Genomic DNA, 25,780 nt, shown 5'->3' on the forward strand with positions numbered 1-25,780 from the left:
CGAACTTGGCACTGCTGGCTGGGAGCTCTGGTCAGGCAGAGGGCTGGAAAAGTCCAGGTGTTTGAATGCAGCTGGTGGGGGGGAAATGGTGGAGACCCACATTTTACAGTGTGCCCTGGCTGGGGAGGAGGGGGCTGGGGTTTGCTTTGCTCCCTGTAGCAGGAGCTGAGTGCCTTGGGGTGGGCACCACACATCCCGCAGGATTTATTTACAAACAGTTGGAAGCTGGCACAGGGCACCCTGGCACCAGCGGGACCCAGAGGCCTATAATGTTAATTATCACCATGTAATTAAAAGCCCATAAAAAGCCTCACACTTCATTAAATTAAAGCTTCCTCTTTCTGTGCCCATGGGCTCCAGCAGAGTTAACCTTGGTCATGCCAGGCACCAGCACCTCTGCAGCTGGGGACCTGGGGCTGGGGGTGTATGGGACCCCAGGTTAAATACCCTATTAGCCTCCCATAGCATTGTAAGGGGGTGCAGCATTCCACATGCATGGGCACCCTGCGACACATTATATCACACCTGGACCACATGTGCCTGGGCACAGCCAGGGCTGCTGTCCCAGTCAGAGATGGTCGCACACAGACATGGACATGAGTGCCCTGGCAGTGCTGCAGACACCCCCTCACACACACTGTGGCATGAGCAGGGGCTGACACGAGCACACACATGCACAACCAGGTGTGTACATGCAACATCACTGCCGCTGCAAAGGCACCACCAAGGCTCCGGCGAGCCAGCTCTGGCACGCAACGCCCACACGGCACACACCTACACAAACAGCATTTTTCCTCTTTCCCAACATCCAGAGGTGCAGATAAACCGCCATACTCGCACCCCTGCATCCTCCTGACTCCCACCCATTGCTATCTGTGCCCAGAGGGAATGGGCTGTACAGAGAGCACCCATCTGTGCCTGCCTCTCTGTGCCTTGATTTCCCCGAGTGCTGGGGTAGAGCAGGGTGAATGGGGGACCCCAAAATCATCCTGCCAGCTGAGTGCTCTGGATCAGGGGTGCTATGCCAAGGTCGGGGGGGATTTCAAAGTGGAGAGGGGACCCACTAGCACACAACGAGGGGGGGTGGGTGTGTGTGTGTGTGTGTGTGTGTGTGTGTGTGTGTGTGTGTGTTTTCAAGCAGGGGTATACATAAACTAGGAGAGAGTGTGTGTGCGTGTGCCCCTGGAGGGGGTGCTGTGCTGGGTGCTGTGCAGGTGTACAAGGGGTGTCTATATGTGCACACACGTTGGTGTGGGTGTATAAACCCACCCCGAGATGTGACAGGCTGATGTACACACAGGGCTCCAGGAAGGGGGAGCCAGGGGAACATACACCCCTGTGAACACAGGGTGTGCAAACTGGCACATGCATCTGCCCAAAACCCCAGGACTGCTGCCAAGCAGGGCCATGGGCAGGGGGCTGTGGGGGTGGGTGCTCATGCCCCGGCCCTGCGGGGGTGAGCAGCCAACAGGGCCTCGGCTATTTCTTGGAAATTTTGCAGCATTCATTTCAGTGCAAATAAAAGCTGTCATTGCCAGAGAAATGATACTGATCGGGGTCTGAAAAGACAGCAAATTACCCGCCTGAAAATGCACCGCTGGAAAAAAATGCATATTAAACACACAAAAAGGCACTTTGCCATCAGCCGCGCTTCCCCCGCCGCTCCAGAATAACCACACTTTACATAATTCTCCCTCTCCACCTCCGAATTAATTTCGCAGACAGAGGCAGAGGCAACCCTCTGACAATAGCGGAGGGGAGACGCGGCAGCATCCAGGGGGAGTGGGGCTGGGGGCTGCTGGGGGCATGGCAGTTATGGGATGCCAGTTTGGAACTGGGGAAGACCAAGGGGTTTGGGGGGGGCAGGGGGGGAACTGAGGGGGTTTGGGAAAGGTAAGTCCCTGGATGAGGGTTGTGGGTAATGGGTGGATGTACCCAGCTGTGGGGTGTAGCACTCTCGTACCCGTACTCCCCATATACCTTGGGGATGAGGCTCGTTGGGGATGGGACTTGTGGGGTGATGCCCACCCTAAACAGGCAAGTCTTGAGCCAAGTGTTGCCTGTAAGGGACAACCCCTCACTGGTGTCCACCTCCACCAGGCGTGTGGGTGCACCCAAAGGACGCCATGAGGCCGTGTTGCCCACCCAGGCTGACCCTCCCCAACTTGCACCCCTCTAAGAACCCTCCAGGAACCTGCCTTATTTTATTGGGTGTGAAGGCACCATGCCCTGCACCCCTGCACTGTCGAAGGAGCACAGTGAGTGGAGTGGGGTGGTGGGGGGGGTGTTCATCTGTCTGGGTGCTCAGCACTGAGGGGCTGACAGAGGTGAGAGTGGGTGGCGGAGGTTGGCACCGGGCTGCTTTGCATTTTCAATGACAGACCCATGCCGGGTGCTCGGGAGAGTGGAAAAATCTTATTTGTCACCTGCTGGTGATGCGCGGAGGCTCCCGCGCCGCGGCTAATCTTGGGGAAAATGAGGATGCCGGCGGGGTGGCCCACGGGATGGGCAGGACAGAGTGGGGTTGGCGAGCTCGGTGCTGCCCGGGGCCTGCTCGGGATCAGATGAGCTCTGGGCCATGGGATTGTCACACTCACCTGGTGATCTCCGGGTTTGTTGGCCTGATGGCACGGATCCTGCTGTTGGGTGTGTGTGGGCTGGGCGTCCAGAAGCAGATGCCCTGTCCCCCAGCCCAGCCTGCAAAGGGGTAAACTCTTCTCTTGCATTCCAGCTCCAGCAGCAGCTGCTTGCCTCTCAGTACCAGTTCCACAGGTTGGCACTGCCTGCACGTCCTTTCAGGGCACTCAGCAAACTTTTTTTTGGGAAAGTCAGCATTTGGAAGCAGGTGCAGACACTGCCTGATGCCCCATGTTTCTACACAGGTGCCCATCCCGCACCTGCTGTACCCTGGCTTTTTGAGATTCCAACACCTGTGGGACACTGCAGCGCTCTGCGGCCAGCTCAGATTTATCCATTATTTTATGTCCACACGCCTTTAATTTTTACAGCCCTGTTGGAGCAATACCCAGGGCTGTTAATAACACCAGGCCCTTCCCCACCCCCCCACATGCATCCATCATGTTCCAGCCAAAGGTACGAAGTATATCTCAGGGCTGGGTAAGTACAGACATGGGGAGGCTGGTGAGTGGCACCCAGTCCCATGTCCCTATCTTCCAGCCAGCACCCTCATGAGCAGGGTTGGATTCCTTGTGCCTGCCCATGAAGCAGCCTGACTGGGTGCCTTGCATCACACTGGGGTTGGTGATACCTGGCTGGTTGGGATGCCCAAACCTGTGGTGTGGGTCCCTCTCTTGTGGGATGCATGATTCTCTCTGCCTTGGCGCGTGCCCCATGAAAGCTGAGCTGTAACACCTGAGTTTATGTTCAGTGTGCCAAGGTACGTGTGGATGGCAGTGAATGCTTGAGTGTGACATCATATGTGGAGGCAAGGTGCGTGTCTGTGCTGGTGCATGTCAGTGTGTGTAGATGTACATGTGATGTACATGTGTGCCACTGCCTGTGCTGGTGATACCGTGTCTTGCTGCTGCAGAAGGCACCATGCCCGGGCCGTGCCCAGCGCTCCAGCACAGGAAAGTGCAGCCTCAGCAGCCCCAGGCATTGCGAGCTGTGCCTGGGGCCAGCCCACAGTGCCCACAGGACAAGACAGTAGGTCCCACATCACTGGGCCACCTGTGCCATGACAAGCAGGGCCCCATGCCACAGCACAGCACCCAGTATGTGCTGATCCTCCCGAACACCCAAGAGACCCTGAGCCCCTTCTGAGCACCCAGGGATGTGCTGGCACGGGAGGGTGAGGGTAGCAGGGCACCCCTGAGCACGACAAGCAGGATGGCCGCGGGGGGCCAGAGTAGCCAGGCACTGCAGGGGGCCACCGTGGGAATTGCTGGGCTATAAATCTCCTTGCTGCCCCCCCCCCCCCCTCCGCCCCCCCCCTCCGTGGCAGAGCAGCTCACGATATTTATGTTGGGGATTTATCTGCAATGCAGTTTAATATTCCCGGACCTTCGTGTGTGTGTTTGAATGCACAGCTTTCTCCTCGTGCCACCCCGTGCCACCCCCGTGCCCACACTCTCACCCGGAGCCTTCCAGGCTCTGTCTCCTGCCCACCCACAGTTCCGTCCCCTCGCACCCACGCTGGCAGAACGGCACCGGGACGGGACGGGCTCCCCTGGGTGCCCAGGCAGGGAGGGGCGTGCCGCGCCGCCGGGATGCTCCTGGCACAGGCCGTCGGCCGTGCCCACCCGTGCCCCTCCTGGGCGTCTGGATGCCGAGGGTGGCGGCAGGGTCCTCGGACGGGGAATGCCAGGCGGGGTGCCAGCCCTGTGCCAGCCCCCCCGGGGTAAAGGGGCCCAGGGACCCCCCCTGCCCAACCTCCCCGCCGGCAGGGATGAGGTAAGGCTGGCGGGTGGCACTGGGCTGCTTCTTTTGCATAATAATCTCGTTAATGGAGCCTGGCCTGCGGGAGAGCCGGGCTGGAGACACCACCCCCTCCCCGCCCCGCCGCCTCCCTCCGGCCCCGCCGCTCCGCCAGCCGCGGCGCGGGGCGCGGAGCGGAGCGCGGGGCGCGCAGCCGGACGGCACGGTGGCGTGGGGCCGGCCAGCCCCCGGCAGCCTCCTGACATCCCCCGAGACAGCCGGTGAGCACCCCCAGGCGCCCCCGAGCATCCCGGACGGCGTCCCTGAGCATCCCGGCAGCGTCGCCCCAGCATCCCTGTAGCATCCTCCAAGTATCTCGGTGAGCAAACGACGAGCGACCCCCGAGCACCTGCGTACTTCCCGGGCAGAAGAACGAAGATCATCCCCCCAGCATCCCTCCAGTACCTCGGTGAGCATCCTGCGAGCAGCTCGGGGAGCAGTCCCCGTGCCTGCCGGAGAGCACTCCGCGAGCATCCCCCGAAAATCCCAGGCATCATCCCGGGGAGCACTTCCCGAGCATCCCTTGAGCAACCCTCGAGTATGCCCCCGAGCACCAAAAATATCATCCCAGCCGGCATTTCCCTAGCACCACCCGAGCATTTCCCTACCATCCCGGCAAGCACCTTCCCGATCATCCTGGGTAGTCAGTATCCTCCGAGCATCGCGGGCAGCATCCCACGGGAGCCCCCGAGCGTCCCCTGACCATCTCGGGCAGCTTTCTGAGCAGCATCCTTCCCCTGGCCCCCCACTCTTTGCCGTACCGGCTGCCGTCCCCGCTAACTTTCCGACGGCAGCAGCTCCCTGGCACGGGCACTGCATTGCTGCTGCGCGGGGCACAACTTTGCCCAAGTTGAGGAAGGAACGGGGGCTCGGGGGAGCCCCGCTGTGGGGATACTAGCCACCTCCTGAGCAGCTCTTTGTCCCCAGCTCATCCTCGCCCACCTGCAAGTCCGGATACCATTCTGCACCAAGCAGAATGGAGCTTCTGAAGCTCCCCCCCCCCAAGCCATCTATGTCCCCACCCTCCTTTCCCTATCGGCAGACCCCCACCTCCCCAGCATGTCACCCCTGACAGACACCCCTGCCTGTCGGATACCAGCCAGCAGAGAGGGGTTGGGTGGATATGGTGGTGATTGTGGGGGAATGCTGTGAGGTGTCCATGGGGTCCAAGGCTCCCCCCAGATTGGAATTAACTTTGTTCACGCATCATGCACCGCGCCACAATTTGACACAACGCAATACAACACAGCACACCACCACCCCACACAGCACAATGCAACACTACCCGCCATGGCACAGCACTGGCCATGCAACCCAATGTGGAGCCATGCAACCTGAGCCAGCCCACAGCAACCCAACCCAACACCTCCTCGCACAAATCTCCCCAAAGCCTCTCTTCCCCAAGCTGCTCACCCCATCCATGCTCACCCCATCCATACCCACCCAGAGAAACTGGCAGCCCTGTGCTCCCCCTGGTTGGGGATGGTTCTCACAGTGCTGAGTTTGGGTTCACTGGAACACCCTGGACATCCACCCAGCATGGGCACTCTGGCTGGAGCATTGTGTGGGTGTGCGCGGTGTGAGATTAGCTGTGCCAGGGACTGAAACCTGCCATCATGCAGGCAGGACTCTACCCTGCCACCAAAGAAACAGGCACAGGGGACAGCCATGGGGTAGAGGTGCCACCAAGCTCCTGGTGCTATGGACAGTCCCAGTACCAGCAGTGGGGCATACATGGGGATGGATATACAAGCAGCAATGACGACAAGAAGCAACCCCCCGCCCTTGCTCCTCCCAACCCTCCCCCCCATCCATCTCCTCTGCCTTTCCCAGGAGCTTCCTGACTCACCCGGACATCACCACTTCCCCGTGGCAGGCACGGCGCCAGCATGAACTGTGGGCTGCCTGAGCCTGCTCTCCACCTGCCCTGAGCCCCCTGCACCAGTGCTGCTGGCGGGGAGCCCCATCCCCGGCCATGGAGAAGACCTACTCGTTGACAGCGCACTACGATGAGTTTCAAGAGGTGAAGTACGTGAGCAAGTACCAGAGCGGGACCCTGCCCAACGGCTTCGCCCTCCAGCTGGGCGCAGGGACCAAGAAGCGCCGTGGGGGACTGCCACGCTGGAGCCGCCGGGAGGTCTGTCTGCTCTCAGGGCTGGTCTTTGCTGCGGGGCTCTGCGTCATCTTGACGTGCATGTTGGTCCTCAAGTACCTGGCGGCCGAAGGGGACAGCTACTGCCTGGAGGGGTGCCAGGAGAAGAAGGCCTTCCTGCGGGCATCCCGCTTCCTGAGCGCCAACATGGATGCTTCTATCGACCCTTGCCAGGACTTCTACTCCTTTGCCTGTGGCGGCTGGCTCCGGCGACACGGTATCCCTGAGGACAAGCTGGTGTACGGCACCATCGGGGCCATCGCCGAGCAGAACGAGGCCAAGCTGCGGGCGCTGCTGAGCCGCCCCGTGCGGCGCCGGGCCCGCGCCTCGGCGGAGAGGAAGGTCAAGGAGTTTTTCCGCTCATGCCTGGACCGGGCTGAGATCGATCGGCTCGGCCCCCGGCCCATGCTGGAGGTCATTGGGGAGTGCGGCGGCTGGGATGCCCCTCCGGACCGCAGGGACATCAATGAGCTGCTCTACAAGACACAGGGGGTCTACAGTGCTGCCGTGCTCTTCTCCCTCACCGTCAGCCTGGACGAGAGGAACACGTCCCGCTACATCATCCGGGTGAGGGCACCGTGGCCCTGCGGCTGCCCCCTGCCCCAGCCATCCGCCAGTGCCGCTGACACCTGCCTGATGTCACTGTGCTCGTTGCAGTGGCACTGGATGCCTGCGCAGTGTGTGGGCCTGGCTATAGCTGACGGCTGGGGTGGGGCCCCCTCCTGTCCCTGGGGACACTCCTGTCTTCCCAGCATGGGACCCCTGTGTCACACTACCCTGGGCTGAGGGTGAAACCCCCAGGACAGGGCTGGGGACAGGGCCAGGGGGATGTACAGAGTGAGCAGTGCTGTCTGCCTGGGTGCTGAGGACAGCCCAGCAGGGCACCAGGGTCTCCAGAGTGCTGGCAGCCAAGCTCCTCACCTTGGCATTGTGGCTGCCATCTGTAAACAGGGGACAAGCCTCAGGCAGAGGCAGGGAGATGCCCACCAATCCCCCAGCACTGTGCCAGGGCATTTTCCCATTGTTTTGTCGGTCTTTCCCACCCCTGCCAGACCACGTCCCTCACCCTGTGGTGCCACCAGAGCACAGGTGGGCTTTGTCTGTCTGGCCAAGTCTCTTGGTGGATGTGGGGGCGCAGTAGTGGGCATGGTGGCAGTGGCACAGCAGGGATGCCACGGTGAGCTCGGTGATGGGCACGGGCGCGGACATAGCAGGGACAGGGTGGGCACGGGTGCGCATGGGGACGGCGTGGTGGGGATGAGGTGGTGATGATGGCGAGGGCACCGGGGGGACACAGTGGTGGGGACGAACCGCCCCGTTCCCTGTGAGATGGTGGGGCTGTGGGATATGAGCGTGAGTGGGTGTGCGGGGCCGGGCGGCGCGCTGCCGGCTCCGGACCGCGCGTGTGTGACACTAGAGGGAGCGTCTGTCACAGGGAAAGAGGGGGCGGGCTGAGCGGGGACCGGGAGTGCGCGGGGTGGTGGGATATCGTGGGTGTGGGGGCGTCATGGGTGTGACAGCCAGGGCTGGGGATCAGGGCTTGGGGTGTCGGGGGGTGTGACTGGGGGTGGGTGCGCGACGGGTGTGAGTGGACAGGGTGTATGAGGGGGCTGGGGGGCATGTGAGGGCTGCAGGTTTCAGCACCCGTCTGGGGAAGCAAAGGGGGCAAGGGTGATGAGGGAAAGGGGAGGAAGGCTGGAGGTGCCCGTGGGTGTGCGGGCAGCGCTGCGGCTGTGTGAGTGGAGGGGGGCTGGTGAAGTGAGTTACAAGGAGATGAGACAGAGAGGAGAGGGTGTACGCTCCTCTGTGTGTGTGTGTGCATAGAGCAGGGTAAAACGGATAGTGTGTGTGTAGAGATGTGAGCGTCCATACATGTGCGTCCCGAGGGGCGGGTTACCTGTGTGCTTGTGTGCACATCCGTGCAAGTGTGCTCAGGTGTGTGTATGGGTTGGAGGCTGTGCCTATGGTTACAGCACAGCAGGGCTGTGTGCAAAGAGCGAGGATCTCCACGCAGCTCGCCATGCAGGCTGCAGTACAAGAGTGGGGCTGGCCGTGGGGCAGGTGGGGGGACACGAGGGAGCAGGGATGGGGCAGAGTGGTGGCAGCATTGGGCAGGCTATGAGACAGCCTGTGTGCCAGTCAGGCCGTAGAGCAGGGGCCTGCTCTCTGCCAAGCACTCCCAGCCTGTTGCATGCTGCCTGTTGTATGCTGCCTGTTGCAGCTCCAGCAGCCTCTAGCAGGAGGGAAACTGAGGCACCGACGTGCCCATGCCTGGGGCTGTTCCAGCACACTGCCATCCTTTGGGTCCAGGGACACCAGGGGCACTCTGCGATATGGGGGAGGTGAGGGGTGTGGCTCAGCACAGCCCCCTGCCTCTGCTCACCCACTGCCCCTGTCTCTTGCCCCCAGATTGACCAGGATGGGTTGACCCTGCCCGAACGGACCCTCTACCTGGGGCAGGATGAGGAGAGTGAGAAGGTGAGGGGGACACAGTGATGCCTTGGGGACACCAGGAGGGGGAGCAGCACCCAGCATGGTTGGCATACAGAGGACACCTCACTGCCAGCAGTGCTGGGGACTGGGGTGCCACAGGACAGTGCAGGGGGGCCCTGAGCATCCCTTCCCTCTGAACAGATCCTGGCTGCATACCGAGTGTTCATGGAACGACTGCTCACCCTCCTGGGGGCTGAGCACGTGGAGCAGAAAGCCCAGGAGATCCTGCAGCTGGAGCAGCACCTCGCCAATGTGAGGGGGATACATGCCATGGATTTTCGGGTGCCCTTGTCCAGCCCAGGGACATCCCAGTCACAGATTTTGGGGACTCCATGGGGACTTCCACTCTCAGCCCTTGGGGACCTTCCTACCTGGAACTTGGGGATCTTAGCCTCTTGAGGACCTCATGGCAGAGCTTCAGGGACACAGTCCCACATTCTGAGAACCCTTGGGAGAACCACTCCAGCCCGACTCTACTCCTTGTGAGGCCACTCTGGGCCTTTGTAGACTCCATATCCAGGTCTTGGGGACCTCAGTCTGGACCTTGGCGGGGACATGTGTACCAGAGGTCCTTGGGGACCTTTTGACCAGCCCTAAGGGTCCCACTGGCAGCAGAGGGTTCCTGGGGCGGGGAGTGGGAAGGATGTGGGTCAGTACCCACATCAGAGATGCCCTGTTGCCCCAGAGCTGTGCCCCATCCCAGTGTACTGTCCCTGTGTCACCCTCAAGGTGGGCAGTGGGATGGTGACAGCCATGCTCACCCTGTGCAGATCACGGTGTCCGAGTATGATGACGTGCGGAGGGACGTTGGCAGCATGTACCACAAAGTGACCCTGGCCGAGCTGCAGCGCATCACTCCCACAGTGGGTACCCCTGGTGCCAGCCTGTCACCCTGTCCCCCATCTGTGCCCACACTTGTCCCTGTCCCCCTGCTCAATGCCACCTGTACCAGTTAAATCCATTTGAGGATAATGCACTCCTCTGGTGGGAGGCTGGAAAGCCTGGAGGGGGTCCCCTCCAGAGTGGCATGGAGTGGGGGTCCCCATACCTGTCTGAGAGTGCCTGCCCTGGCAGCTCAAGTGGAAGCGCTTGCTGGACCGCATCTTCCATGACAACTTCTCGGAGCAGGAGGAGGTGGTGCTGCTGGCCACTGACTATATGTACAAGGTGTCTGACCTCATCCGTGTGACACCCAGCAGGTGAGGGGGGCTGACACCCAGCAGGTGAGGGGGGCTGACACCCCCTCTGGCCCTGGCACCTTTCCCAGGCTAGCAGGGGAAGCTGTGGCTGGAACCTCCCAACATGACCCTCCTCCTGGGAAGGTTGGACTGGGCACAGAATATCTGGGAAAGTTTGTGGGAAAAGGCACTGTTGTGAGCCCTACAGCATCCTGGTCGTGCCTGGAGACCTGGTGAGCTACTCATGCTAGAGGTCACCAGAGTCATCACACATCAGGGAGGGACATGGTGCCAGACTGTCCCTGTGCCCCCTCCAGCCATGGCCCCACTGTGTCCCTGAGCAGAAGTGTCCCTAAGCATGGGTGTCCCCATCCTGGCACATGCTCCCACCCTTCCCCGACATGCTGAGGGCTGCTGCTGTCCCTGTCACAGGATCCTTCACAACTACATGCTGTGGCGCATCGTGGTGGTGCTGAGCGAGCACCTCTCCACCCCCTTCCGTGATGCCATCCACGAGCTCTCCAAGGAGATGGAGGGCAATGAGAAGCAGCTAGAGCTGGGTAAGATCTGCCTGAGCCAGGCCAACAAGCACTTCGGCATGGCCCTGGGAGCTCTATTCGTCGAGGAGCACTTCTCCTCTGCCAGCAAAGCCAAGGTAGGTGATGCTGCCTATGGGCATGAAGCCACACGATCTCCCATCACCTTGCCAAAGTGCCTGCTGCCCCAGCAAAGGGCTGTCTGGCTGGTGACGGATGGTGGGGATGCTGTGCCAGTGCCATGGTGACCCACCATAGGTGCAGCAGCTGGTGGAGGACATCAAATACATCCTTGACCAGCGCCTGGATGAGCTGGACTGGATGGACGAGGAGACACGGAGAGCAGCCAGGGCCAAGGTAGCGGCCCCTAGCATGACCCTAGCAAAGACTCCTGTCTTTGGCCCCATCATCAGCACAGGGGGGCATGGGATAGGAGCCTGAACACACTGCTCATTTTGCCCACAGCTCCGGTATATGATGGTGATGATTGGGTATCCTGATTTCCTTCTGAAGCCAGAGGCCATTGACAAGGAATATGAGGCAAGGAGTAGCCCAGGAGCATGTGAAGGCATGGGCACATGGTGGGGGAAGATGGTCCTCACATCTGCATCAGGGTCTGTGGAGATGCCACCCCAAAACAAGCCCCCTCCTGGTGTGCACTGTGCTCACTCCTGGCAGGGTGCTCCACACCAGCAGTGCCATACAGTCCCTGGGGTCTGGGATGGTGTCTCCTTCCCCACATTGCAGCCCCCAGAGCCCAGCCTCATCCTTGGCAAGGGTTGGGGGTGCCAACATGGCCCAGGGACCTCATGGAGCTGACAGAGAAGCAGCTGCCCCTATGGGCACGCAGCATGGGACATGAGAACAAACACACTTGTGACACATCCACATGTCCCCAAGGCTCACAGGGGTGGGAGGACACCACAGGCCTGCCCTCCACACTCTTGGGGTTGGCATCTCCCCTAATGTGGCTGTGCCCTCCCAGTTTGAGGTGGATGAGAAGACCTACTTCAAGAACATCCTCAATAGCATCGCCTTCGGCATCAGGCTCTCGGTGAAGAAGATCCGTCAGGAGGTGGACAAGTCCGCGTGGGTATCCCCTTGCCCTGGGTGCACATGGAGGGATCCAGCATGGTGCCACCAAGTGTCTCCTGTCCCCATGCCCGGATGCACCCCACAGGGTGTAGACAGAAGGGCACAGGAATTCCAGGAGTGCCCCCCTGTTCCCCAGCTGTGCAGAGGGATGGCCCTTTCATGTCCCTCCACGTTCTGCAGCACAGCACTGCTGTTCCTCCTTGCAGGTGGCTGCTGCCTCCCCAGGCACTGAACGCCTACTACCTGCCGAACAAGAACCAGATGGGTAAGCACTGCCCACCCCCCCAGTCTGCTTCCAGGGCAGGAGCAGGGAGAATTTGGGATGGGGACAAGGCGAGGGTCCCCTGGTGCTGGGTGATGCTGTGGGGGGTACAGGGCAGGGTGACACCCAACAGCAATGTTCTTCTGTGTCCCCAGTGTTCCCTGCTGGCATCCTGCAGCCTACCCTCTACGACCCCGAGTTCCCACAGTGAGTGTGTGGGGCTGGGGGATGGCTGGGGGGGGTTGCCATGTCATGGGGTAACCCCCATGCCTGCCACCCTCTCACCTCTGCTCCCCACCCAACAGGTCGCTGAACTATGGTGGGATTGGCACCATCATTGGGCACGAGCTGACCCATGGCTACGATGACTGGGGTGAGTGTCCCTCCTGTATCCTGCCCAGATGTGAGGATGGGGTGAGGCAGCCAGGCAGATGCCTGGGTCCCTTGGGGCTACTGGAGGTGGCAATTGCCTTGGCAGGGGGACAATACGACCGGCATGGGAACCTGGTACACTGGTGGACAGAGCGGTCGTACAGCAAGTTCCTGAAGAAGGCACAGTGCATTGTCAACCTCTACGACAACTTCACCGTCTACAACCAGAGAGTGAGACCCCTCTCTCCTGCCAGGCAGTGCCCAGCAGGGCACAACTGTCCCATGGTGGGGTCTCTGCTGCTTCATCGCTTAGGGCTGGGTGCCTGCAGGAGAACTGACTCTGCCCTGCCCAGCCCTGAGACCCAACAATTCATCACACCTTAGCTTGGAAATTCTCAGGGCACTGGGTGCAGCCTCAGTGCCAGTGTGGGTATGGGGACACATCTGTTCATGCTGTCATTTCTCCTCTCTTGGCAGGTGAACGGCAAACACACACTAGGGGAGAACATTGCTGACATGGGGGGGCTCAAACTTGCCTACTACGTAAGTGTCCCCCCACCCTGGGTGTCACAGCCTAGGGCACCGGCTTATGCCATCGCTGTAGAGTGGGCAGGAGACCCCCCCAGCCCCTCTTTGCTCCCTGCAGCAAGGGGTGGGCATGATCCTGATTGCTGGCTGGGGGCCTGGGGGTGGGTTCAGGGTGGGTTTAGGGGCGTGCTGAGGCCATGCTGAGGACACCTCTTGTTCTCCAGGCCTACCAGAAGTGGGTGCGGGAGCATGGCCCCGAGCACCCCCTGCACCACATGAAATACACACACGACCAGCTATTCTTCATCGCCTTTGCCCAGGTGAGCCCCTGTCCTCCTCACATGTAACAGGTATTGGGGCAGGAGAGTCACCTTGTGTGGGGCCAGCAGCCCAAAGGGAGGGGGAAGAGGCCGGGGGGACCCAGAGCCCATGGCTAGGAGCTGGGCTTGGCTGCCTCAGCAGGGCCTGGGCTCAGGGCAGAGAGGTCAGCCCTGAACAAGCACCCCACACTGTCCTGTTGCTCCTGTGGACCCTATAATAATAAATTAGCGCATCCCGAATGACTTCCAGAGGCTCCATAGTAACTAATACCTACGATCCCAATATTCTAGGAAGCCCTGCAGCCAGGCAGTTTACAACCCTGGAGACACTACAATAACAAACATGACTCCGTGCTCTCCCAACTCACTTACAGCATGTACACAAGCTCTTGGGAGACCCTACAATAACAAATTCAACCAGGGCACCACTGCCCTCAATTCCTAGCAGCCAGAAGGGCCATCATGTCCTGATGGTTGCCAGGACCCAGGGTACCCCATGTGGCTTGTCCATGGAACCTTTCTCCCTTGCAGAACTGGTGCATCAAGCGGCGATCCCAGTCCATCTACCTGCAGGTGCTGACAGACAAGCACGCCCCGGAGCACTACAGGTACTGGGTGCTCCCAGAATGGGGCAGGCTGGGGGCATGGTGGGTGCCAGCCTTCCCCACAGGTGTCAGTGCTGTGCAAAGTGGGATGAGCACCCTTTGGAATGCTGGTGCCAGCAGATTTTGGTGGTATCCCTGGGGCAGGGGTTGTCGGGGTGCTGCTGGGGGGAGCATGTCCCCTGTGTGGGGTGCAAGACAGCAGTGTGGGGGGCAGGGGGTGCCCAGCTCTGAGGTCCTCCCCTCTCCTGGCAGGGTCCTGGGCAGTGTCTCGCAGTTTGAGGAGTTTGGACGGGTCTTCCACTGCCCCAAGAACACGCCCATGAACCCAGTGCACAAGTGCTCAGTGTGGTGAGGCTGACCCCCTTCCAGCAGGCTGGGATCCTTCACCCCCACCCCTGCCTAAGTGACACCCTGTGCCCACTCCCCAACTTCCCATCTCCCCTTCCTATTCTCCAGGTAAAGGGGGCACACTCGGATGTCACAGGGGGTCTCCCCAAAGGCAGGCACCAGCCATAGAGGGGTGTAGGCAGCAGAGACACTTGGGTTGGGCAGCTGCCTCCTGCCCATTGCCCTCCTACCCACTACCCTGCACACTGAGGGGTCCTCGTTCCCCATGGAGGGATGAAGGCATGCCCAGGCACCTCTGTATCCCCTTCTCTGTCCACCCATCCCAAACCGTTCACCAACACTACCACACCCATCCCAGCATCAGTCAAGGCAGGGGGAGGACTCCGGAGTTACCATGGGGTTGCCCCATGCAAAAAGCCTCCCCTGCACGGTGCCCTCCCCGGCATTCCCCGTGCCAGCCCCACCCTGTCCATGCACCAGCCCTGGCAGAATGGGGCACAGTGGCAGAGCCAGGGCTGGGCGATTCCAGCCTGCCTGGGAGCACAGGCACATGGACACTGCTGTATTTTTCGCTGCTGTTTCTGGTCAATAAAGCACTGGATATGCTGGGTGGTTGCCAGGGCCGTGGGCAGGGGAAGGGAGCAGTGGGCAGCAACCCCAGCCCTGTCCACATGGCAAAGGCACCCCCACTCCACTAACATGCCTGTCCCATCCCGTGTTTATTTAACACCCCACTGCCCAGGATTTGGTGTCCCCATGGCTGCTGCATCCAGACCAGGGATGCCTCAGAAAGCTGCCATCTGCCTGCAAGGAGGAAGGGGAATGTGCGTCTGTCCCGTGGGGTGCCCTAGGGACATGGGATCAGTGGAAGAGGGGCAGAAGGAGTGCAGGGAGGAGCAGGGCCAGGGGGGTGGCACGGATGCTGAGAGCAGAGTCCCGTTGGCGGCAGTCGGTGTAGGGCTCGATGCAGGCAGCATAGGCCATGACATGGGCTACGTAGGTCTGTTCCTGCACCCCGTGGAAGAGGTGGGCCATGGGGCCCTTGGCCAGGATGGCCACATCCTCACCACCATGGGTCTCTGAGCTGAGGGGCACAGCTGCCTGCGGCAGGTACTCGAAGCCCACTGGGGAGGGGAGAGAAAGAGGTGAGGGGATACAACAATGGCCCCCAGCCCACCTCACCACCCAGCCATGGTCTCTGTGCCCTCACTGGCTGTGTCCGGGTCCACGTTGGGTCTGTTAGGGCCTGGGTATCCTGGCCCATTCCCATAGAGGATGGATGTGTAGTTCTTCCCATCAAGGGCTGTCTTGGGGGCCAGACCTGGGGAGGGGGCAATGGAGGAGGAGGATCAGCCAAGGAACACCTGTATCACCCCTCTGGCCACAGTCAGTGTGCCACAGGGCTGGCAGTTCCCAGAACAGGGCAGAGCCCCACCGAAGATGGAGGAGCCACGCAGGGTGTAGCCACCGAAGGAGAAGACGTGTGAGTGGTCAGCGGTGACAACAGTGAGGGTCTCAGCCTCGTCTGTCAGGGCGCCCGCCCGCTCGATGGCCTGGTCAAACTCCACTGCCTCCGTCAGTGCCTTATGGGCTGCACCATCGTGGTGGCCGTGGTCAATTCTGCCACCTGCAGATGGCCACCCACAGTGGGCTGGGGACCCAGAGTGGCACACCCAACTCCTACCCCCACCCTACACCCCCTCCCACTGACCCCAGGGGCACAAGCCCCAACTTATCTTCCACAAAGAGGTAGAAGCCGTTGGGGTTCCTGCTCAGGATGGTGATGGCTGCCTCCATCATCTCCGTGAGTGACGGGTCCAGGGTGGTGTTACGCACCAGGCTGTACTTCATGTCCCCAGGTTCAAAGAGACCTGGGAGGGAATATGTTGGGGACGGCATCAATGCCTGAGTGTCCCAGTGCCTGTTGGGTCCTGGCGCAGGGACCATTTGTTACCCATCAAATAATTCACGCTGGGGTTGGCAGCAGCAGCCAGCATCTCTGTCCTGTTCCAGACATAGTGGGCACCCTGTGGGCAAATTCCTCAGGGTGTTAGTGGGTGCCTGGCCCTGTGCCAGGGGCAGGGAGCAGAGGACCGTCCCTGACACATCACCCACCGGCCGTGCCTCCAGCCACATGTCAATGAGGTTTTTGCCATCCTCACGTATCCCATTCTGCTTGCTGTTGGTGGGGTACTCGGGGTCTGGTGTCCCCATAGGGGTCATATATTTCCGACCACCACCCAGGATCACCTGGAGGGGACGAGGTGGATGAAATGTTAGTGGGGGTGCCCTGAGAGGTGTCTGTCCCTGCTGTCCTCCTCCCACGCACGGGCGCTCACGTGTATGTCAACGTTGTGGACCAGCTGCCAGGCGATGTCCTTGCAGCCCTGCAGCCGCGCGTCCTGGGGCATGCTGGCATCCGCGTACCATTCCCGGTTCACCACGTGCGCGTAGGTCCCCGAGGGCGACGCGTGCTGCACCCGCGTCGAGGTCACGATGCCCACTGCCTTCCCTGCCAAACCCTGCTCATCAGGCCCTACCGAGGGTGACGCAGGGTCCCCACCACCAAGCTATGGGATTCTCATGAGGGGATCCCAAACTATGGGATTCTCATGAGGGGAAAGCCCCCAGTGTGGCACCCCTTGTCCACACAGGGTCCCCCCAGCCCTGCATCCCCCGTTACCAGCTTTGCGGGCTCGCTCCAGCACTGAGATCACCTCGTTGCCGGCCGTGGTGCTGCACTGTGAGTGGCGGGCGGCTGCACTCAGCCCCACGGTCTGGTAGTTGCCCTTCACCCCACAGAGATAGGCTGTGGCTGTCCCTGCGCTGTCAGGGACCTGCCTGTCCACATTGTAGGTCTGCCGGGGATAGAGGGGCTCAGTGGGGTGTCCCCCCAGCACCCCTGCCGTGCTCATTCACTCGCCCATGGGCACGTGTGGGATGGGGAGGGACCCCATGCACAGCACATGTGCAACCCTGCAATGCCAACAGCCCCATGCCTGGGATAACCATGGCCCCTTTCCAGCATGCTTGAATTTACCTTAGAGAGTGCCACATAGGGGAAAGTGTCCAGGGCAAGAGGGGTCTCAGGGCCCAGCTTCCCCTGCTGCTGCCCCTTTAGGATGCGGGTGGCTGTGATGGTGGGGATCCCAAATCCTGGGCAGAGAGAGGGTCCTGGTCACCCTCCGGACCAGGTGCCCTCCACACACCCCACTCAGCAGAGTACTGGCCATGTCAGCCTGCCTGCCAGGGGTGCCAGGGGGACTCACCATCCCCAAGGAAAAGGATGAGGTTTTTGGCTTGGCGTATCTTGGGCTGGATTTTGAGGGAGGCTTCTATGGCTGCAGCTGCTTGCTTGTTCCAGAAGGATGGATTCTCCTCCTCCGCTGGGACAGTGCAAAGAGCCATCAGTCCCAGCCCACCAGCACCTGCATCCCTGGGGCACACCTGCAGGGTACCCACACCCCAGGGATACTTGTTCCCTAGGCACTCCCATGCTGGAGCCTCCTCTCACATGGACCAAGTGTTCAGGGGGTTATTTGGGGTGCAGACTTGCACTGACTGCCTGGCCCCAGGGTCCAGGGGCAGGGAACAAGAGGGGACAGCAAAACCAGAAATGATGAGGAATTATCTGGTGAGTGGGATGGGGCCAAATCCATAGTAGGGAGTGATGGTAGAGGATACAGGCACTTTCTCCAGACTAGCCCCCAGCAGAGAAGCAAGTGAAAACCTTGGGGGAAACTTGTTCAAAAGCCCCAGAAGAGCAGGGGTAACTAACCCCCATTAATCCTTGTTCAGCTGGGCAGCCCCAGCTCACCTCCCCAGGCCCTCCCTGTGGCCAGCCAGGCCAAACCCCTGCTTCCCTGGACACCCACTGCCACCACCCATCCAGGCACCCATCCCCATCCTCGTCCTCACCTGGGATGACAGCAGTGCTGAACCCTGTGCAGAGGCAGAGGGTGAGGGATGCCAGGAGCTGCATGGTGATATCTGACAACCAAATGCTGCTGGCAGTGTCTGTAAATCCAGCATACCTGGGAAGGGACTTTGGACAGGGATCAGCCCTAGCAAGGTGTGTGGAGAGGATCAGCAGGTCAGGTCATAGGGCTGGGCTGATAGCACCTCCCTGGCACAATATCCTGTGCCTGCTGGGCACAGATAGCTTGGGGCACAGACAGATGCAGGGACAAGAGGAAGTTCACTGCTGGCAGGGAATCCTGCCCTGGCCATGGTGCTGTGGCACTGGGCAGGGCAATGCCCTGTCCCTAGGGTGCCATGGGCAGCTCTGAGCATTGGACCTGGGATAATGGTGGGTATGGGGAACACCTAGGGTCACTTGCACACTGAGCACCCTGCTCTCTGCCCAGGCTTTCTTGAGCAATAAATCCATGGATGTGGACTAAAACTTTTCTCCTTGCTCAGCCCTTGACAGGACTGTACCAATCCTTATGTACTGTGCCCCAGCCAGGCAAAACTGGGGAGGACATTACCTCCCCTCTCCCACATGTCATCATCTCCTTCACCCCACTGCCTCCAGTGCTGGTCCCAGGGGAGAGCCAGGAGCCACAGCCAACAGGGGAGGCAGGCATGGGACAGCACCTCAGGAGGTGACCATCACTGTGAACCTTTGCACAGCGGATGGAGACAAACAACCTGTGCTTTATTGCATCCCTTGGTCCTGTCCACAGTGGGACTTAGCCAGAGCCTCTCAGCCCCTCACTATGAGGGCAGCCATGCACAGGGCCAGGAGGGCGAGCAGGGGCTGTGGGGAGCACTGTGTGCCATGGGAGGCTCTGCGGGTTGCCCTGCACCCAGGCTCTGTGGCATAGGGCTCAAGGCAGGCAGCGTAGGCCATGGCATGGGCGATGTAGTGCTGCTCCTGCACTCCGTGGAAGAGGTGGGCCATGGGGCCCTGGGCCAGCACGACCACGTCTTCCCCACTGTGAGTCTCTGTCTCCAGGGGCACAGCTGCCTGCTGTCTGTAGTCCTTGTCCTCTGCAGGGGGAAGAGGAGAAATGAGGCTAGGGGTCTGGCTCCCTGACATGTCACAGGGGTGGAGGGACAGCTCCCATCATTCCTGCATCAGCGTGATTTCTGCCCAGGTGACTCCTGAGCCTCACAGTGGCACCAGGACCTTGTGTGGCACCCAAGGCTATGCCAGTGGGATGCTGTCCCCAGCCACCCTGCACCTCCAACTAATCCCCAGAAGACTCACTGGGAATCTGTCCCCAGCCACACCGTGGCTTTGGCACATGCCCAGCACTTGTACCTGCAGCAGGGAGGCTGGCAGCTGGACGAGCCCCATCACGGATGCTGTAGCCAGGACCATTGCCATAGAGGATGCTAGTGTAGGCTCGCTTGTCCTTGGCTTTCTTGGGGGCCAGCCCTGGCATAGAGAAAGACATTGTCACTGCCTGTCCCAGCTGTGTACCTCTCCCCAGCTCCCTGCCTGGGCAAGCTAAGCCTCCCATGGGAGCAACAGGACCCACCGAAGATGGAGTTGCCACGTGGCGTGCTGCCCCCAAAAGTGAAGACGTGGGAGTGATCGGCTGTCACCACGGTCAGGGTGTCAGCAGGGGAGGTGAGCTCGCCCGCCCGTGCCACCGCCCGGTCCAGCATCACCGCCTCCATCAGTGCCTGCTTGGCCCGGCCACTGTGGTGGCCGTGGTCAATTCTGCCACCTGCATGGGGAATGTGGCTGTCACCCTCTCCCTGGTCCCCTTGGATGGCCACCTGCTCCCAGGACCCACATCCCACCTCAGCCCCAGCCACACTGCCCGCCTGGAGATACTCATCTTCCACAAAGAGGAAGAAGCCATTGGGGTTCCTGCGCAGGATGCGGATGGCCTTTTCCGTCATCTCCACGATGGAGGGGTCTGTGGATGTGTTGCGGTTCAGCTCGTACCTCATGTCCTTGGGCTCGAAGAGGCCTGGGGAAGGAGGGTGCAGGGGACCATGCTGGGGCTGCTTTGTGCCCTTGCTGACACCTCCAGAGAGGGGGACGAGGAGGACGAAGCATTGCCATTGGTGCAGGCAGTGATGCTCCTACCCATAAGGTGGCTCACGGAGTCAGCTTCAACTGCATCCAGGCCCTTCTTGTCCCAGACATAGCGAGCACCCTGCCAGTGAGAGCAGAGTCAGTGCCAATGGCACACACCCTGTGCCTGGAGTCACATTCCCTCTTCCCCTGCACACTACCTGCTTGGCACTCAGCCACTCAGCAATCAAGTCCCGGCCGTCCTTCCTGGTGCCATTTTGATCTGGGTCCTCCGGGTACTCGGGGTCCAGAGTCTGCTTGGGGGTCATGTACATCCTCCCGCCACCCAGGATCACCTGCCGGGGAGCTCAGCAGACCCTCCCAGTGTTGCAGGTGCCCCCTCCCTCCCACTCCCGCTCCCCAGCTCACGTTGATGTCAGTGTTGTGCACCAGCTGGTAGGCGATGTCCTTGCAGCCATCCCGCAGGGCCTCCTTGGGCATGTTGGCGTCAGCGTACCAGCCCCGGCTGGCTGAGTGCGCGTAGGCTGCCCCAGGGGACGCGTGCTGCACCCGCGTGGTCGTCACGATGCCCACAGACTTGCCTGCAGCGTGGGCAAGGGTTTACAGGGAGTCCATCCAGCCCTGCACGGCACTGGATGGCCATGTCCGGCTTTCCGACAGCCCCGTACCCGCCAGCCTGGCCCGGTGCAGGACAGAGTCCACTTCGTTGCCAAAGGTGGTGTGGCATTTTCCATAGACAGCTGCCCCGCTCAGTCCCAGAGTCTTGGCGTTGGCCTTCACTCCACAGAGGTAGGCGGTGCCCGTGGCAGCGCTGTCGGGCACCTGCCGGTCAATGGTGTAGGTCTGGAAGCAAGAGGGGTGCAGGGGGGTTTCAAGCAGGGGCAGCAGGAGTGTCCCCTCAGCGCTATCCCACTCACCTTGGCCAGGGCCATGTGGGGAAAAGTCTCCATGGCCAAGATGCTCTCCTCGCCTGAGCCACCGGCCAACTGCCCCTTGTAGATCCGAGCGGCTGACATGGTGGACAGCCCCATGCCTGTGGGCATGTCCGAGTCACTGGGAGGCAGGGGGCTGTCCCACCAGGGATGGTCCTACCCTCCCCAGGCATTCCCCTTCCCCGAGGGCTTGCCCCAGCCCCATCTTCTCATCAGCCACATCCCCTGGCTGTTGGGGAGCTGCAGGGTCTGCCAGTAACCCAGGGCACTCACCGTCACCCATGAAGAGAATGATGTTTTTGGCCCGCTGTGCTGCTGGCTGCAAGGCCAGGGCCAGCTCCAGCCTCCTCCTGGCACCTTTATTCCAGTAGCCTGGGGTCTTCTCAGCATCTGGAGGTGAGAGCAGAGCTGGGAGCCTCCAGGTGCACCCCCAGGGGTCCAGCATGGCCATCTCTACCCAAGGTGAATTTAGCTCCTATAAACACTCCCACCCCCACGGAGGACCAGGAAACCCTTGGAGATCAGCATGGTCTTCTGCAGACCAGTATTGCTCAGAAACCACCTGCAGAAGGGAAACTGAGGCACAGTTTGGCAGGCAAGTCCCTTGTGCCTCTTGGCAGAGTGGATGAGGAGCCTGAGGATCAGCCACAGCGAGTGTACAATGGCTGGGTAACCATGGCTGGCTTTATCCAAAGTCGGGGTGGGGATTGGGAGCAGCAGGGATGGGGGGCCGAGACCAACCCATTCAAAGGTTGTGGTCTCAGAGCACCCCGAGGTGGTTGTGGGGGTTCCCGTTTTCTGGTATCCCAAGGGGAGGTGACATGAAGAACCCCAGGGAAGTGACACCAGCCCCAGCATCCCCCACCGGAGGCTCTTACCCCACTGTCCCACACGTCCCCTGTCACCAGAAGCTGCCATGGCGAGCTGGGCGAGGAAGCAGAGAAGGCAGGTTCCAGGGGAAAGCAGCCGCCCCATGCTGCCCACCCCGGCTCCCTCCTGGAATGCTGCCTTAGTCCAGGGCCAGGGGACAGCCCTTTATGGCTCTTCCCTGTCCCGTGCGAGACGATGGGCTGATAACATTCACGGACTATCTCCCAGCCCTCCAAGGGCCCTCCCATCACCCTCACCCTCCCCCCCACTCCAGGCCATCCCTGCCCCCACCAGCAAGACCTGTCCCTGAGGACCAGGGCACCTCTGGGCCCCAGCTCCCTTGGAGATGATTGCCTGCGGGACCCCGGGGAGTGGGAGGGAGAGCACAGGGCAAAGGGCTGCTCCTGCAGACAGGCTGAGCTGGACCAGGCTAGATTTGCCTGGTTTCCCCAGAGACAAACCGAGGAGGGGGATGCTGGGCTGAGGGGTAGGGGGTGGACATCTTGGCTTTGGTGTCAGTGTCCTCTGGTCCTGTCCCTCAGCAGAGTCAAACATTGCCTATCAGCGCCTGGGACAGTTGGTGCCTGACCTCCTGGGTGCCCTGGGGCAGCCCATGCCAGCACACCTGCACAGTGGGTACCTGCTGTGGGCAGGGAACAGCCCCATGTCACCTGCAGCAGGTGATATCTGTGATTGCTCCAGGCCATCTGGAAGGATGCTGCAGGAGCACAAGTCCTGGGGACTTCAGGTGTCCTTGATGGCTTCACCAGCTCCTAGGAAGTGTGCTGTACTCAGCCCTGAGCCCCAGTCCTGATCCAGGCAGTCGAGGTTTGGCCAGCTCCTGGCTCCTGCAGAGGGCTGATGTGCTGGTGTCAGGGCCATGGCTGTCAGCACTGATGAGGCAGAGTGATGCAGGGCTCCCTCCCTGCCTGGCACAATGGATACATTCCTTCTTGCAAGACGTCAATCCCTTCACCAGTCACTGCTTGTGATGTGGAGGCTGTCAGAGCAGTCCATGCCCCCAGCACATGCTTACAGTGTTACTGCTGGGATTCCCCAGCTGGGGGAACATGGAGGGCACAAAATAAAATCTGCACAAACCACACACAGCTGCTGTCCCGGCTTTTATTACATGACACACAACCCTGCAAGGAACACTCTTGCATTGCCCCATGGCTGCATCCCACTGCATCCACATCCCACCTGGGATGGTGAAGCCAGCTCCTCTCCACTCCTGGGGACACATATCCCCTCTCAGCCCTCACAACGGGCACTGAAGCTGGAGATGGACACCACTGCCTTAATAAAACATTAAGAAAGCATTATGCTAAAAAAACCCGAGAGTAGAAATGTTCTGCCCAGGGCAGGCTCAAGCCGTAAGCCCTGCTCCCAGGTGGAGTTAAAATCCAAACAAGAAATCAAACCACAATGGTTTTAAAACTCAAAACCCCAAAGTCCTTGTGGCTCCCTTCTGTCTCCAGTGGGTGCCGGAGCGGGGCCTGGGAGATGAGGGAGCAGCAGCAGTGGGGAGCCCATAGAGCCAGGGCTCTCACTTGTCCAAGCTTGGCCTCTTGAGCAGGGCACTGTACTTGAGGGGGCCACCATCCGCTGTCAGCACCACCTCCACCAGTGTGAAAATGGTGATCACCTTCATCAAGGGAGAGAAAGAGAGAAAAGAGGGTTTTCAGGCAGCTTGGAATCACACCAGGATTTGCTTAGAGCTGTGCTGGCTTTTGTTGCCTCCATCAGTGCATCCATGAGGAACCAAGGAATGGGGCAGGATGGATTCAGGTTGTTCTGCTGGAGTCCAAGGTGCTCCCAAGGCTGCAGGCAGCATCCTCCAGCAACACCATGGGCTCTGACACCAGCCAGGGTACCCAAACCAACCTGAATGAGCTTCCCAAAACATCTTCACTTATCCCAGCCTGATCAGGCCCCACTCTTGCTCTCCACACAGTCTGGGAAGGATTGTGGCCATTTGCTCTTGGCTTTGGGTCCCAACCTCCCCTCAAAGCCACCCATGCCTTCCCTCTCCAGCCGCAGGACCACGTCATCCCCTAATGGAGCTTGGCCAAGAGCCAACGTCAGGCTGCAGCGAGCAGGGTTTTCCACATGACACCGAGCATTTCATCAGCATCCCACAGGGAGGGAACAATCTGCCTGTGCTCCCACAGTGAGAGGAGACCCAAGGAGGGAGCACAATAGATAAGAGAGATGCAAAGGAACAAGGACCCCAGAAAATCAATCCCTCCTGTTCAGAAGCTGTGCTGCTGCTGCCACCTCCCCACTTCTCTGACCCCAGCTCTTCCTGTGATTGGATTAGAAGTGGGAAGTATTGATCCAGTCTGTCCTTGAGGCACAGTTAAGGGGCTGGCAGGGACATTGGGAACGGCTGTCCTGGGATGATGCCCAGGCACTTGCTTTGCTGGACTTTGCTTGGGGACTTTGCTTGCCGGAACCTGTCCCCAAGCCCTGTGCTGTAGCAGAGCTCGCTGGGGCCATCTGCTCAGGGCTGGCCCCAGGAGAAGCAGGCACAGAGCTACTGGTGTAACCTTGGCCAACCCCTCCCAGCTCATCCAGTGCCAGCTGCTCCAGATTAATCATTCAGAAAAGGAAAATCTCATTGAGACTTAAATGTACCAAAGTGGCCAGTGAGGAGCAACCTCCAGGAAAATCACAACTGGCTACCAGAGAGCTGTGGACTACTGAGCACCAGCCCCTGTGTGCCCCAGCTGGCTGCAGTGCAGGGGGTGGTGTTCATGGGGAAGTCCCCCACATATGGGGAGTAAAAGGGAGAGTATCAGGATTCTCCCCTGAAATCCTGCCTTATCCCTTTGCTGAACTGCCATGAAATAGCACAATTTCACATCACATCCCCTGAGTCTTAGATCCACTTCTTACTCCACCCTTGAGTGATGTCCACTGAGGCCCTGGTCATCTCCTGGATGCATCTCTTCTCTCTCAGAGAGAAATGGGGGCAACACCTCCCCTCTGTGGCAGGGCCGAACAAACAGCCCAGACCCTGGAACAGCTTCTCACTAACAGCCTTCCCTGATGCTCCCACTGCCAGGCCAGGCTCAGCTAAACCAGGAACCAGGAAGTGCTGAGGCTAGGTTGGGAGCTGGGGTGCTTGGTGCTATGGGGTGTCCAGGTGACATCTACCAGACTTCAGTATGGCTCACAGTAATCTGGTTCATCCCAGCACTGGAGATTTACAAACTCGGGGATCTGCTGGCTCAAAGGATAGCTCACAGGCACTGCAGAAACTCATCCCATGGGAGAGCTCCAGTGTTTTGTTAGGAGGTGTGGAAGGTTTATGGAGGAGTTTCCTCCACCAACTGTTTGCTTAACCAAAATGGGCCCTGCTCACACTGGGGCATCATTTTTCATCAGCTCCCTGCTAGGGTGTAAATGATCCCTGATCGTGTAGAAAAGGGGGAACTGAGGCCACTCCAGGCTGCATCCACTGGGCTTCTCTGAGCCAAGCTGAGAGAGGAAAGCTCAGCTTCAAAGGGGAGGAGGCCTGCAGAAATGTTTGCAGAGCCAGATCCAACTCTGATCACAACAACCACCCTGGGAAGGGAAGGACTCTCCAGTACATACATCACCCCAGCTGGGAGGGTCAGCCCACTCTGGCTGGATCCCTAAGTGTGT

General features: G+C 60.2%; 4 protein-coding genes across 5 annotated transcripts in view; 1 reads left to right on the forward strand and 3 right to left on the reverse strand.

Moving 5' to 3' along the window:
- Positions 1–6,412: 6,412 nt before the first annotated feature.
- ECEL1 (endothelin converting enzyme like 1) lies at positions 6,413–14,330 on the forward strand. Of its 2 annotated transcripts, none has more exons than XM_062498840.1 (17): positions 6,413–7,156; positions 8,999–9,067; positions 9,224–9,334; positions 9,853–9,945; positions 10,157–10,281; positions 10,693–10,915; positions 11,055–11,153; positions 11,262–11,336; positions 11,782–11,885; positions 12,098–12,156; positions 12,309–12,360; positions 12,459–12,526; positions 12,632–12,756; positions 13,003–13,068; positions 13,278–13,373; positions 13,905–13,981; positions 14,231–14,330. In XM_062498840.1, exons 1-17 carry the CDS (start codon positions 6,413–6,415, stop codon positions 14,328–14,330), a joined length of 2,286 nt encoding a protein of 761 aa, XP_062354824.1. The 2 variants fall into 2 exon arrangements, with proteins under 2 accessions (XP_062354824.1, XP_062354825.1); XM_062498841.1 differs by having other exon boundaries at positions 11,782–11,879.
- Positions 14,331–15,187: 857 nt separating this feature from the next.
- On the reverse strand, positions 15,188–18,308 carry LOC134047583 (intestinal-type alkaline phosphatase-like). Its single transcript, XM_062498845.1, has 11 exons — positions 18,245–18,308; positions 17,596–17,712; positions 17,367–17,482; positions 17,010–17,184; positions 16,666–16,838; positions 16,442–16,576; positions 16,281–16,353; positions 16,065–16,197; positions 15,762–15,955; positions 15,537–15,647; positions 15,188–15,450 (listed from the first exon to the last, which is right to left on the reverse strand). Exons 1-11 carry the CDS (start codon positions 18,306–18,308, stop codon positions 15,188–15,190), a joined length of 1,554 nt encoding a protein of 517 aa, XP_062354829.1.
- Positions 18,309–19,034: 726 nt separating this feature from the next.
- LOC134047937 (intestinal-type alkaline phosphatase-like) lies at positions 19,035–22,174 on the reverse strand. Its single transcript, XM_062499418.1, has 12 exons — positions 22,122–22,174; positions 21,748–21,818; positions 21,530–21,646; positions 21,242–21,357; positions 20,993–21,167; positions 20,733–20,905; positions 20,525–20,659; positions 20,376–20,445; positions 20,118–20,256; positions 19,816–20,024; positions 19,596–19,712; positions 19,035–19,321 (listed from the first exon to the last, which is right to left on the reverse strand). Exons 1-12 carry the CDS (start codon positions 22,172–22,174, stop codon positions 19,035–19,037), a joined length of 1,662 nt encoding a protein of 553 aa, XP_062355402.1.
- A 1,069-nt stretch (positions 22,175–23,243) lies between these two features.
- DIS3L2 (DIS3 like 3'-5' exoribonuclease 2) overlaps positions 23,244–25,780 on the reverse strand; it is a 183,260-nt gene continuing 180,723 nt past the window's right edge. Inside the window, exon 22 of the mRNA XM_062498823.1 lies at positions 23,244–23,774. Within this exon, the coding sequence (XP_062354807.1) occupies positions 23,676–23,774 (99 nt within the window). The 3' untranslated portion in view covers positions 23,244–23,675. The remainder of the gene's footprint in view (positions 23,775–25,780) is intronic.

The sequence above is a fragment of the Cinclus cinclus genome, chromosome 10, assembly GCF_963662255.1.
Source record: "Cinclus cinclus chromosome 10, bCinCin1.1, whole genome shotgun sequence".
NCBI lineage: Eukaryota > Metazoa > Chordata > Aves > Passeriformes > Cinclidae > Cinclus > Cinclus cinclus.